This window comes from Equus asinus, chromosome 5 (assembly GCF_041296235.1).
Source record: "Equus asinus isolate D_3611 breed Donkey chromosome 5, EquAss-T2T_v2, whole genome shotgun sequence".
Lineage (NCBI taxonomy): Eukaryota > Metazoa > Chordata > Mammalia > Perissodactyla > Equidae > Equus > Equus asinus.
The window spans coordinates 108,225,189-108,239,119 of record NC_091794.1 but is presented as its reverse complement, the minus strand read 5'-3'; the positions used below and the strand labels follow the sequence as shown (position 1 = coordinate 108,239,119).

The following is a 13,931-nucleotide window of genomic DNA, read 5'->3' as shown; positions in this document are numbered from 1 at the left end:
CTCTCAAGCAGAGCAGGTCTGGAACCTTAAGTGGAAGAAATGGGCTCCCTTCTGCCCTTGCTCATGAGACTGATCTGTGCTAGAAAACAAATTTGATAGTTAAGATAAGAAATATGACTGCCAAGTAAGAACTATTCACGTTGGTCAGAAGGGACTTTTTTCCCCCCACTAGGGAAAACCTATTGGGAAATTAAAATAAAATCAGCTGTTGTTTAGTATGAGTATAGGAAACCCCAGAGCAAGTACTATTCTTCTCGTCTGGATGTCTGTCGGTTGGTCTGTGTGCTCTCTCCACTCAGTGCTGGAGACCTGTCCTTGATTCCCCAAGTGGTCCTTTCAGTTCTTTAATCAGATATATATGAAATTAACTGAGAAAAAAGTACTCACAGTGTTTGCAGTATTTTTTTTAAATTGCGCCAATATTTACATCTCAAGATCCAGAATTATGTGAGGGGAAGAATTAGAGTCTAGTAAATATTAATCTCTCTCGTAAAATAACTATGTGTTATATTTATAGAATTGTTGTAATGCGTTTATTCCTTCAGTAGGTATTTAGGGATCACCTGCTGTGTCAGGCGTTGTGCTAGACGCTGAGGCAGTCAACAGGACAGACGTTCTCTTTACCGTCATGAAACCCACAGTGTCATGGGAGAGACAGGACGTGGAAATGGCGCTGGGACATAGAAGTAGAGATTTGGAAAGTGTGACAGTTGAAATGGGAAGAGGGCTCTGAGAGTGATTAGCAGGGGACCTACCCTTTCTCGCTGGGTCCTTCCCGGCGGCTGTGTGGACAGGCAGGTTCGGTGCCGATGCCCTCATCGTACAGATAAAATCCACACATTCAGTGAAGCAGAGTAGCTTTCCCGGGGATCACGTAGGGACGAAGCTGCAAAGTGGAGACAGGAACCAGACTGTCTTCCTTCTTCTAGTCCAGTTTCCTTTACGTACACAGCAGCCAGGTTTGCCACGTTTTGTTGGAGGCTGTGTCTCTGTCACCTACACATTAGTCATTTTGAGTTACATAATTACTGATTAAAAATATAACTTAGTTTTGTAGAAACTGTCACAAATACAAATATCTAATTCTGGTAATAGAAAGCAGTCTGTTCCAGTTCCATTTCCGAATTTTCACTTGAAAAGCAAAACCCAACTCCTCTCGAAGATATTCAGGCTCATAGTGCACGGATGTATTTATATCACAAATCCGATGCACTCTACTCCCAGACTGGTCCTTTGTTGGTGTGTTCATTCGTCTCTGTGCCAAGCACTGTTGGAGATACTGGAGGAGCAAACAAAATAGATGGAAGAGCCTGACCCCACGGAGCTTACGTGGTGGTGGGAGGCGGGGAGGGGCACACGACCGTCTGATGATTAAGGAGGATGGACAGTGTGTCAGGCTGTGCATTCAGGCACAGTTCACCACTCACATTCGACGTGCACGATCCCAGGACAATACGTGTTGATTGGCACCTTCCACGGTCTGGTGGTGAGGGAAGACGACGCTCAGTGGGGCCGAGTGATGAGGGACAGTGTCCAAAGGCGGTGCTCCTCCTGACTGCTCTGTGACACTGCCGACATCCTGTGGGTTTTTGATAATAATTTCTGTCTTTGGGAAAATGTTCCAGTTTTTAGAGAACTGAGCTGCGTGGTTAAGTTGTGAGGAGCAGCAGGATGGCACAGTGGGAAGAAGAGGGCGCTGGCTTTGGAGTCAGACATGTGGATTCAAACCCTGACTCTACTGCTGCTTGGTTATTTGAACTTGGCAAGTTGTTAACCTCTCTGAGGTCAGGATCAATCCTACTTCCTAGGGATGTGAGGACTCAGGAGATGGCGTATCTGACTCAGTGTACCTGCTCAAGAGTACTCGCGTCACCAAGGTACCGAGAGGTAGTGTGGCGGCAAAGAGCGTGCGCTCTGGAGCCTAGACTCTGGTCCCCCCGTGAATTCCTGCTTAGGCCTGACCAGCTGGGTGACCTTGAGCACGTTTTCAACACAGGTGAAGGAGATAACTCTCCACAGAGCACCTGGAACAGTGCCTGGCACATCGTAAGGGTGTAGAAAATGTGCATTATTCTCACTGCTTATTATAACTGGCATGGTTCCTGACACATGGAAGGTCCTAAATAAATGTCAGCTCTTCTCTTCTTTGTGATCCTTTCTGAGGGGCATGCCTGCCTCTCACTGTGTTCGGGTAGTAGTTTTAAAATTCTCTAGAATTTGAGCATAAATAAGACTGAAGTATTGTGACAGTGCCATTTTCACCACTAGGGTGGGTTGCAGACTTGTCTTTGTTACAAATCTTAAGTGATCAGATACATTAAACCTTAAATGTTGTTCAGCAAACTTAGGGTCTTAAAATTCCTACAGTAGATTACTCAGTCAATGTTAAATTTTGAGACTGGTAGTTGTTGGAAGATATTTTAGCAGCAAAGGAGGTGACTTGTCACTGATTTTAGATTTATGCAAATATAGTGCTGAACCAGTTGTAGAAAATTAGAGCTACAGAGAAACTAAAGCAGCCTGTTAATGTCTCATTTGCTTCTTAGTATTTTCTGTATCTCCATGAACAGAATACTAGCTTCATGTTTTCTCTATTTGGAGGCAGAGCTGCTTTGTAAAAGCGTGGATTTATTATTTGAATATTCTATTTAAAAATCACTTTAGGCTTTTTTGTAAATGAATGTTGAATTGCTTGACTCAATCTTTCACTTGGCATTTTGTAGGAGTCCACTAAATGAGGATGTTTTTGCTACCAGAATAAAAAAGATGAACAGTAATGACAAAGACATAACAGAATTACAAGAACAAATTCACAAACTTCTCTTACAGGTAAAGTGAGAGATTTTAAAAAGCAAACACAAAGTTCCCATAATGGTGTTTTATTTTAACATTCAGTTTTAGTAAAGTCACTTCACAAAAGTAAACTGCAAAGAGAGAGAAATCCTTACCCTCTGCTTTCCAGAAAATGTTGTCTTCCTCTTTTTGTTTTCAAATTGAGTTTTATTCATCTTGTTTTCCTTTTTTATGTGTTAAATACACAGAACATTTTTGTAAGAACCCGTTGTAAGACAGCAGACTGAGTCACAGTGAGCAATAAGAGAGAGAAGTTATTTCTAAAGGAGAGGGTTCTTGTATCCCCAGTGCTACCGCTGTGCACAGCCTCTGGGTTTTGGCTTCATGGTTTTAAAATAACTCCAGTGTTACAGGTGAGGGCAGATGGAGGGCCAGTCTCAGTTGTTACAAGGCAAAAGTAGGAAAACTACCTGTTGGAAACAAATAACCAAGGTGATTTCTACTAGAGATTCAGCCGATAAACTTGTGAAGTATTTACTGGTGGGGTCACATGGAAAACCGTTAGCCCAGTACTTTTCAAATGTCTTTCATAAAACCTCTAGGGTTTATAAAGTATCTATGAGATTCTTGGGAAAAAGTATGATATGTATTTAATTTGTTCTGTCTATTCTAAACTCAGCATAAAAAGCTAGAGTTTATTTTCATGTTTTGCTAAATTTATTATACTGTGGCTTTTTAAAAATTTATTGTTCCAGAAATACCCACCTAGGCTAGGAAATTAGACTTTGCTCTTGAGAATTACTGAAAAGAGAGAGGAGTGTCCTTCATGTCAGCGTTGGGGTTAAAAGCATCAACCTTCACACCCCTGATTTAGGATGTCAGAAGTTTTCATCTTGATTTTCTGATGGTTTTAGATGAGCTCTGAGGTCGGTGATGCCATCTCTCTCCTCCACCCGCCACATGCGGTAACTCTAGAGCCCGGCCTCCCCTGTCTTTCAGCCGGTTCATGTGAGCGCCTCCAGTGGCTACGAAAGCCTGGGAAGCAGTGGCTCACAGGAGCACCACCTCAGCGCAGCATCTTCCAGCGAGTCCAGCGGGCACTGCACGGAGGAGGCACAGAAGGAACCAGTAAGTGAGCGAACGTTGTGTTTCTGTCCAGGTGTCATTCCCCCGTCTGTGCTGCTGTCTGTAATATGTCAGTGCTACTTCTGCACCTCAACACATGTGCCTTCTTGCTATATGTTCTTGACTCGAAGACCTTACCCGGTAATAGACCTTCTGATCCACTTTGGTTCAGGAAAATGTCCATAAAAAGAGAATATCACCTCTGGAAGGTGAGATTTGGGTTAATTTTGTGTTTCTAAAAATAAGCATATTGTGAACAGATTTATTTAAGATTTCATTTGTACTAGTGTACTGTTGCACAGGAGGAAACTGAATTAATGTTATTACTGTGCTTTTAGTCATTGTGTCTTCAGAGAACCAGAAGTTAAATGTATTTTGCTTATGTATCTTTTAACGTGCATTTTTATAGTTTTTGAAACATATTTTATCATTCTTTTCCCGAAGTTGACGTTGCAGCAGGTGTATGCCAGTGTAAACAAGATCAAGAATCTAGGTCAGCAGCTCTACATTGAGTCAATGACCAGATCACCAGATAAGCAAGTGATGGGCACACGCGTGGGCCGGCTTGGAGGTGAGTCATCCGGGTGGCCCCCGCGGTCTGCCTCTTCTGCCTGGAAACAGAGCGTGTGAGCACAAGGCCAGGAACCCATCTGCTGCTTTTCCTGTCTGCCTGCCCAGAGAACAATAGTAATAACAATAGTAATGGCAACAGCAAATACTGTTCTGAGTTAACTGAACAATTAGCGTTTCTGATAACACCAGCAAATTCACAGCTTCCCCCATGTGACCTATCTATAAACCAAAAGAGTTAATTTTAGAATACATTTCAGATAATAAACTATATTAAAATAATAATCCCTTCCTGTCATTTCAAACAAATGGAGACTATTTATGACCTAAATTGAATGAAAAACTCGGCCTTTTTCTTGATACGTTTTGTTTTCTCAAATATGAGGTTAGGAGCACTGCAGAGGAATTGGATCAGTCATGATAACTGACGTTATTCTGAAAGGTTAACCTACTTGCATGTATGACAGAGGAGAGTTCTGGAATATAAAGATCAAGTTGTGTTAACTTTTTAAGTTAGTTAATTTTTCCTTCATTTTTCTTCCTGAATATTAATACAAATTTGGACGTCTTTATAGAATGTGATCATCTAAATGTTATTAATGGTCTCTATCATTGTCAAATGTGGGTGCTTTACACAGTAGGGTGAACTTTCCTCTCTAAGGTCACTAATAATAATAGTAATAATAATCGTAGCTGTATTCACAGGACTTGACATGATTACACAACCATAGAAGCACACTGCTGCTCCTTCGGGTGACGGCACAGGGAGCCCATAGATGCCTTCAGAGACAGCAAGTCCTGTCCGGTAGTGTTTCCTTTTCACCTTGGCAGGAGGTTGAGTGTTCTGTTTGTTTCTTTTGCTACAGATGCAAGGGTACAAGATAGAAATAAGAACTTTTTCTGTCCCTTGAAACCCCTGTCTGCAAAAGAATTTATCTTCAATATCTTTCTTGCTGTGTATCATTACCCCAAGTCCTGGCAGAGGAAATACTTTGGGGGTATTTTAAAGTTAAAATTTCTGAATATTTTCTTCGTTGTCTGGTCCAGTCAGTGCTGCCCGCCATGACTTTGGCCAAGGACCTCATCATGTTAGTGCCACAGTTTTACATCCTGACCTCTGTGGTTCTTCTCAGAGTAGAAATCCTTCTCACCTTCTACATTACTCAGTTTCTTGTCATCTACCATTGGTCTGGTCATACCATCAGCACTGCTGTTTTGAAAGCTGTATGTTTAAACAGACATCAGTATTCCATCATTCACCATTTTGTAAGATTTAAGCTGGGGCTGGCCTGGTGGCGCAGCGGTTAAGTGTGCACATTCCGCTTTGGCAGCCCGGGGTTCGCCAGTTCGGATCCCAGGTGTGGACATGGCACCGCTTGGCAAAAGCCATGCTGTGGTAGGCATCCCACATATAAAATAGAGGAAGATGGGCACGGATGTTAGCTCAGGGCCAGTCTTCCTCAGCAAAAAGAGGAGGATTGGCAGTAGTTAGCTCAGAGCTAATCTTCCTCAAAAAAAAAAGATTTAAGCTGTCACTCTGACTCTGGATACTTATGCTGCAGTTTTAGAAACTGAAATTCTCCTACTACTTAGATATGTGCTCCATTTGACTCTAACACACACAGGATGTGACTTCTCGGGAGGAGGGAAATCTGTTGCCATTTGCTTTAACTTTGGAGAACTAATGTTATTTGGGCATCTTGATTTTATTAACATTTTAAGACCTATAAGTTTGAAGAGCTGGTAAAAAATACTACTCCTTACTCAAGAGAAACAAGTATGCAACTTAAAAATGTTTATAATTTAAATTTAGAAATTGAGTAGAGGTATACACCAATGAAAAGGAAACTACTAAATGATCATTGTGTGCATGTTTTATATACAGGGTGCTAGAGCCAATAAGAACATAAGACTTTAAGTTTATATTTTTATCTTTCTTACAAGGACAGGTTATGTTTTAAAATAGAACAAGAGGGAAATTTTAAAAGTTAATATAGAAGAGCAAGGAGCAAGAAAGAGATCTGAAGCCCCTTCATCAGCTGCATATACTGATGCCAACTGCCAGAGAAGGAATTGGGGAAATTAGGGAAAACTGAATGTTCCACTTCTAGGGTTAAGCAGTGCCTGAGAGAAGATGATCCAGAAACTGAGTTAATTCATAGAGCTGGAAAGAACATCATTCTAAACTTACAAGGAAAAAGGCCAGACAAACAGCAAGTTCATGATCTTTCTTGAACCCATCAGCATGCTGAGGTTACAGGGCAGCCAACAGACCTAAAATCTGAGGAGAGACGCAGGCCTGCATGGGGAAGTGAGAGGCAAGCTCTGGCTGCTGGTGCACTGCCTCACTGAACCAAGGAACTCGCAAGAGACTGACCTTCTCTGAGGCACGATGCAAAGGGAAGCAATGCAAAAGCTGAAAGCAGATCAGATATTGGCAGAAAAAGCTCTCTAGCAGACCAGCCCCTACCCAAAGCACCAAGTATCACCAGAGGAGATTGAAAGCTGTAGTACATCGAGTGAAACCATAGCAATGACACACCTCACCCCAGCCTAAAACTTAGTTAAATTAACTCTAACAGGCCTAGCAGAAGGAAAGCCATGCTCAGTGTGTACTGTTCTATACAAGATATTCAGTTCCCAACAAATTATAAAGCATATGAAAAGGCAAGGAAAACAAACTCCCAAGAGAAAGCATCATCAGAACAAGAGTCAGATGGGACACCAGGATGTTGGAGCTATCTGACAGGGAATGTAAAATATCTATGGATAATACATTCAAGGCTCTAATGGACACAGAAGGCAACATGCAATACCACTGGGGTAATCACAGCATAGAGATGGGACATAAAAGATCAAAGATGTTAGAAATGCTAGAGATGAATATATGCCTTTGATGGGTGTTAACCAAAAAAAGAATCAGTAAACTTGATAGATAAATAGAAATTACACAAAGAAACAGAATAGAGCATCTAAGAATTTTGTGACCATATCAGATGATCTAACATATGAGTAATTGGAATCCCAGAAGAAATACTTGAAGAAATAATGGCCAAGAATCTTTCACAGAGAACATCAAGTAGCGTAAATACAAAGAAAAGAAAGATCCACAAAAATAAAACAACCACACACTTGAGCATATCATATTCAATGCTGAAAACAGAGAGTATCTTGAAGGCAGCAAGAGGAAAAAAGATAGATTACATACAGAGAACAAATGTAAGAATTATAGTCGACGTTTCTTCAGAAACTGTGAACACTGGAGGACAATAGAGTAACATCTTCAAACAAAAAAACTGTCAGTGCAGAATTCTATACCTAGTGGAGAGTATCTTTCAGAAATGAAGGAGATATAAAGATTTTCTCGAACAAAAACTATGGGAATTTATTTCCAGCCTGTCTATATCATAAGAAATGATAAAGGAATTTCTAAGAAAAACTGAATGTGATACCAGACATAAAACTTGGATCTACACAAAAAAATGAAAATCACTGGAAATGGGATAAATGAAGATAAAGCAAATTTAATTTTTTAATTTTTTAATTGGCCTTAAAGATAACTGACTGAAGCAAAAAGAGTATTCTGCGTTTATAGCATATATAAAACTACTGCAAAGGATGGGAGAGAGGTATTGGGAATATACTGTTGTAAAGACCTTATGCTGTATGTGGAACAGTGTATTATTTGGAGGTAGACACTGATTCTTTAAATATATATATTGTAAACTTTAGGAAAATTATTGGGAAAAGTTTTTAAAGAAGTATAAATATGTCAGTAGAGGAGATAAAATGGAATTTAAAACACTCAACCCAAAAAGAGGCAGAAAAGGAGGGAAAAAAACAAACAAAACCAGATGGAACAAATGGAAAGCAGCTAGCAATATTGTGTATTTTAATCAGCTATATCAGTAATCACATTAAATGTGAATGATTTCAGTATACTAGTTAAAAGACTGAAATTGTCAAATTGGATGAAAAAACAAGATTAAGCTGCGTATTATCTACAAGAACACACTTTGAAAATAAAAACATACATTAAAAGCAAAAGGTTAGAAAAGATATAACACATTAACAGGAATCCAAAAGCTGAAAAGCTGTATGAAGGTCAGACAGAGTAGACTCTAGAACAAGGGACGTGATCAGGTTACAGAGGGATGTTGCATAATGACAAAGGGGTTAGTTCTCTGAGAACGTTTAACAATCCTGAATGTTTATGCACCTAACATCAGAGCTTCAAAATACATGAAGCAAATTAGTGAAGATGTGGACGACCTGAACAACATTATCAACAAGGTTGACCTAATTGACATTTATTGAACATTCCAACCAACAACAACATGATGTATATTCTTCTCAAGGGCACATGAAACATTCATTAACAGAGGCCATATTCTGGGCCATAATACAAACTTTAAGAATTTTTAAAGGATAGAAATCATACAAAGTGTATTCTCTGACCTAATGGATTAAACTAGAACTCAGTAACAGAAAGGTATCTAGAAAATTTCCAAATGTTTGAAAATTAAATAACACTTCTAAATAACCTGCAGGTCAAAGACGAAGTCTCTAGGGAAATAAAACATCTTAAACTGAATGAACTGAAAAGACAACATAAAATTTGTGGGATGCAGCCAAAGCAATGCTTAAAGGGGAATTTATAGCATTAAGTGTTTCTATGGTAAAAGGAAGAAAGGTCTTGAATCAGTGATCTAAGCTTCCTCCCTAAGAAACAGGAGAAAGAAGAGCAAATTAAATCCAAAGTAAGCAGAAGGAAAGAAAGAAAAAGACCAGATACCAGATGAATTAAAAACAGGAAAAAAAAGAGAAAATTAATGAAATAAAAAATGTGTCAACTTAAAAAGCAAATTTACCTGTTATTTTATCTCAAAATGAGTTTATTCAGGAATAGCCAAAAGAATTGCAATTTGGGTTGTGCATGCTGTGGCAAACCATAGGAAAATCCAGAGAACAAGGGAGAGGAGTTGCTTTCATAGAGGAAAAGGGGGAAGGAGGAGGGGCTGTTCTAAACAGAAAGTCCATTGGGGGAAAGTAACAGTGCAGGGTGGCAGCGGCTTCTCATTGGCTGAGCTGCTGCCTTTCTCATTGCTGAGCTGCAGTTTTCTCATTGGCTGGGCTGCAGCATTTCTCATTGGCTGAGCCGTTGCCAGGTAGAGAGAGAAATCTTACTTTATTACTAAAGTAATTTTACTTCCTGTCAGAGATACAAGCCTAGTCTCTTCCTGTTTGGTCTAATTGATGATGTATGATAGGACATGAGGGCTCCTCCTACAGGTCTTCCTGACTCCAATTTAATTAAGGTTTGTTTTAGTCATTTCCACTCAAACGTTTAGCTATACTGAACAAAACACACACACAAAAAAGAAGATGCACATTGCCAATACTGGTAATGAAAGACAGACCCCACAGATGTTAAAGGGACTACAAACAACTCTGTGCCTGTAAACTTAACAACTTAGAAGAAATAGACCAATTACCTAAAAGTTACAAACTATCAAAACTCTATAAAGAAGAAATAGATAACTAGAATAGACACAGCTACTATAGAATTGAATGTGAAGTTAAAACCTTCCAACAAAGAAAGCTCCAGGTTCAAATGGCTTCACTGGAGAATTCCGTCAAATATTTAAGGACATAGTAATGCCAAGAAGGGAAACTTCCAAACTCATTTTATGGACCCATTATTATCTTAATACTAACACAAGATAGAGACGTTACAAGAAAAAAAAACTGCAGACCAGTATCCCTCATTAAACTCCTCAATTATATATTATTTGTAAACTCCTCAATTATATATTAACAAATTGATACCAGCAATGTAAAAAAAGGACAAATCTATCACAACCAAGCATGGTTAATACTAGAAATGCAAGACTGGTTCAATATTTGAAAATCAATCACTTTTATTCACCATATTAACAGAATAAAAAAGATAAACTGCTTATTCCAATAGATGGAGAAAAAGCATGTGACAAAATTCAACATCCATGCAGGATAGAAACTCCCAAAATTTAGAGATAGAAAAGGAATTTCATTAACCTAACAAAAAAGCATCTACAAAAACCTACAACTAACATCATGCTTAATGGTAAGAAAATGCTTTCACTCTTTGAGAATAAGTCCAGGGTGTCCACTCACCACTTCTTTTTCACACCAAACTGTGAGTCCTACCCAGTGCAGTAGGCAAGAAAAAGAAAAGACATACAGATTGGAAAGGCAGAAATAAAACTGTTTTTATTCACAGATGACATGATCGTCTACATAGAAAAATCCTAAAGAATCTACAAAAACATCTGCTACTAATTTTAGCAAGTTCACAAGATACAAGTTCAGTATATAAAATCAATTAAATTTCTATATACTAGCAAGGAACAATTGGAAACAGATTTTTAATAAACTACAAAAAAACTGAAATACTTAGATATAAAACTAACACAATATGTAACATATCTATATGCAGAAAACTACAAAACACTGATGAAAGAAAAATATTTTTAGAAAAAGAACTGAGTAAATGGAAAGATGTATCATGTTCACAGTTTGGAATACTCAGTATCGTTAAGATGTCAGTTCTCCAATTTGATGTATACATTCCATGTAGTTCCAATTAAACTCTCAGCAGGATTTTTTTTTTATAGATATCATCAAGCTGATCCCCAAATGTATATGGGAAGACAAAGGAGCTAAAATAGCCAAAACAATTTTGAAAAAGAAAAATAATGTTGGAGGACTCACGCTACATGATTTCAAAACTTACTGTGAAGCTCCCATAATTAAGACAGTTTGATATTGGTGGAAGGATGGATCAGTGGAACAGGTTAGAAAGTCCCAAAATAGACCTGCACAAATGCAGTCAGTTTTTGACAGAGGTGCAAGGTCAAGTCAATAGACAAAGGATAGTCTTTCCAACAAACGATACTGGATGATTGGACATCTGTATATGTAAAAAGTGAGCCTCAACACATACCTCACCCATTATACAGAAATTAACTCAAAATTGATCATAGACCTAAATGTAAAAGTTAAAACTGCGTCTTCTAGAAGAAAACACAGGAGAAAATCTTTGTGATCTTGGGTTTGGCAAAGAGGTTTTAGATATGACATCAAAAGCATGATCGATAAAAGAAAAAAATTGATAAATTGGACTTTATCAAAATTAAAAAACTCTCTTTGAAAGACACTGGTAAGACATTGGTAAGACAATGAAGAGACAAGTTCTGGCAAGAATGCAGAGTAACTGGAACTCTCATATATTGCTGAAGGTAATGTAAGGTTGTACACCCACTTGGAAAAGTTTGGCAGTTTCTTTTAAAGTTAAATGTACTCTTACCATATGACTCAGCATTTTCATTCTTAGTTATTTATCTAAGTGAAATAAAAACTCAAGTTCACACAAGAACCTAACTGTGAATGGTTATTACACTTTATTCACACTCAACAAAACCCAGAAACAATCTAGATGTCATTCAATGAGTGAATGGATAAACTGTGGTACGTCCACACAATGGAATACTACTCGGCAATTAAGAGGAATGAACTTGATTCATACACCAGTGTAGGTGGATCTTAAATGCATTTTGCTAAGTAGAGGAAACCATAACCAAAAGGTTACATACTGTATAATTCTATTCTGGAAAAGCATTCCTTCTGGAATGTGCTACATCTGGAAAACATCAGTATTTGCTAAGGTTGGGGGCAGCTCATTTGAGCAATGGAAATGTTCTGTGTGTTCCCCTAGTGGTGGATACACAACTTTGTGTGCATTTGTTAAAATCCATAGATCTGTACACTTCATCCCACTCCAGAACCTAGAGGGAACCCAGGCTGGTATGCAGGCTGTGACAAGTAAATTTGACTGTATTACAAATGAATGACAAATATCCTGAAGGGAGTGAGGAAAAGAGCCAAGTAGCTTTGGAAATCAGTGTTTTAACTAGGTACGCTAGGACCAAATACAAAATACAGACGTACACAAGCACTGCAGTGAAGTTGATAAACTTGTTTCTCACCTGTGTGTGGGCTAGCAAAATTCTGAAGCTACTTCATCTGCATACTAAGATTGAACAAATAGGTGTATACATTTTAGAAAACAATAACCAGATTCCTCGCTATCAGGGAAAGAAGTTACAGACAACCAAGAGGGAATGCTGGAGTGAACTCTCTGGTGTGGGATTGGAGTTAAAAGCATCAGCATGAACTCATGCCTTTTTGTTTAATGGCTGGCTGGATGGATGGGTGGACAGACAGACGGGGTCAATATACATACATATATTACTAGTTTTGACCAGACCCACGAGGAGGGATGCATTGAGCACTGAGCACATCTAGCACCCAGGTCTTGATTTCTAAATGTATTTTTCCAATAAAAGAAGCCAGAGCCAGGAAGTAAGAATGTGTTCAAGAAAAAGAAGACAGAGAATGGCATGTCAAAAGGACACAGGAGACATTAGGAGAGCATCCCATGGCCAAAACTGGAACAATGTGAGCAACAAAGTAAATAATGATAGTATTGGATTACCCAACAAATAAATATCCATGAGTCCATACTGATAAATAAATGATTGGATGAATAAATGTAAAGGGGAGAATGGGGAACGTCTTCCTAACAGAGGAAGTTTGATTAATAAATGTAGAAGGAATGAGGAAAATGGAAAATAGGTGTTAAAATTCCACAGTAGTCATTATGCTGTACAGCTTAAACTTATGCACTGCTGTATGTCAATTGTATCTCAATAAAACCGGAAGAGAAAAGAAATTCCACAGTAATAATTGCTGCAGGGAGTATCCTCCAATGAAAGCTAAAATTAGATGACAGGTTTTTTAAAATTGTGGTTTTATTTACATATAAAATTTACCATTTTTAAGTGTACAGTTTGGTGGCATTAAGTACATTCACATTGTTACACAACCAGTAGGGAAAGTGTAAGTGAAACAATATTTACATGGTCTCAAAGTATTCATCCAAAACATTTGTTATTTACATTATTTATTACATTGTAAAATAGTAACTTCACATAGGAGAAACTTGGCAGACTCCACCCGAACTGATGCTCAAGGATAAGGCACCAATAATAAAACATCAACATCATGTACCCCGTTACGATGCCCTAGGAAGAGCACAGCACCTCTGTGGTCATCTTCCCCAAAAGGCATACCCTCAGCCTAGTCGTGAGAAAACATCAGAGAAACTCAAAAGTGTCGAGATCATGAAAGACAAGGACTAAGACATTGACGGCTAAGTTCAGTATGAGATCCTGGAGCAGAAAAATGACATTTGATGGAAAACTGGGTGAAATGCAAATAGCCTGTTGATCAGTTAGTGGGTACTACTGTTGATTTCTGAGTTTTGTTCATTTTATTACAGTTACATAGGATGTTATGTTAGTGGAGCTAGGTGAAGGGTGTAATGGGAATTCTGTACTATT

At 38.5% G+C, this 13,931-nt stretch overlaps 1 protein-coding gene across 10 annotated transcripts in view; it reads left to right on the top strand.

The window, feature by feature from the left end:
* The window catches only part of PER3 (period circadian regulator 3), a 59,462-nt gene that overhangs the window by 16,307 nt on the left and 29,224 nt on the right, over positions 1 to 13,931 (top strand). For all 10 annotated transcript variants that reach the window (XM_070511204.1, XM_070511203.1, XM_070511198.1 and 7 more), the window contains 3 exons: positions 2,724 to 2,829; positions 3,793 to 3,921; positions 4,363 to 4,489. In XM_070511204.1, the coding sequence (XP_070367305.1) occupies positions 2,724 to 2,829; positions 3,793 to 3,921; positions 4,363 to 4,489 (362 nt within the window). The remainder of the gene's footprint in view (positions 1 to 2,723; positions 2,830 to 3,792; positions 3,922 to 4,362; positions 4,490 to 13,931) is intronic.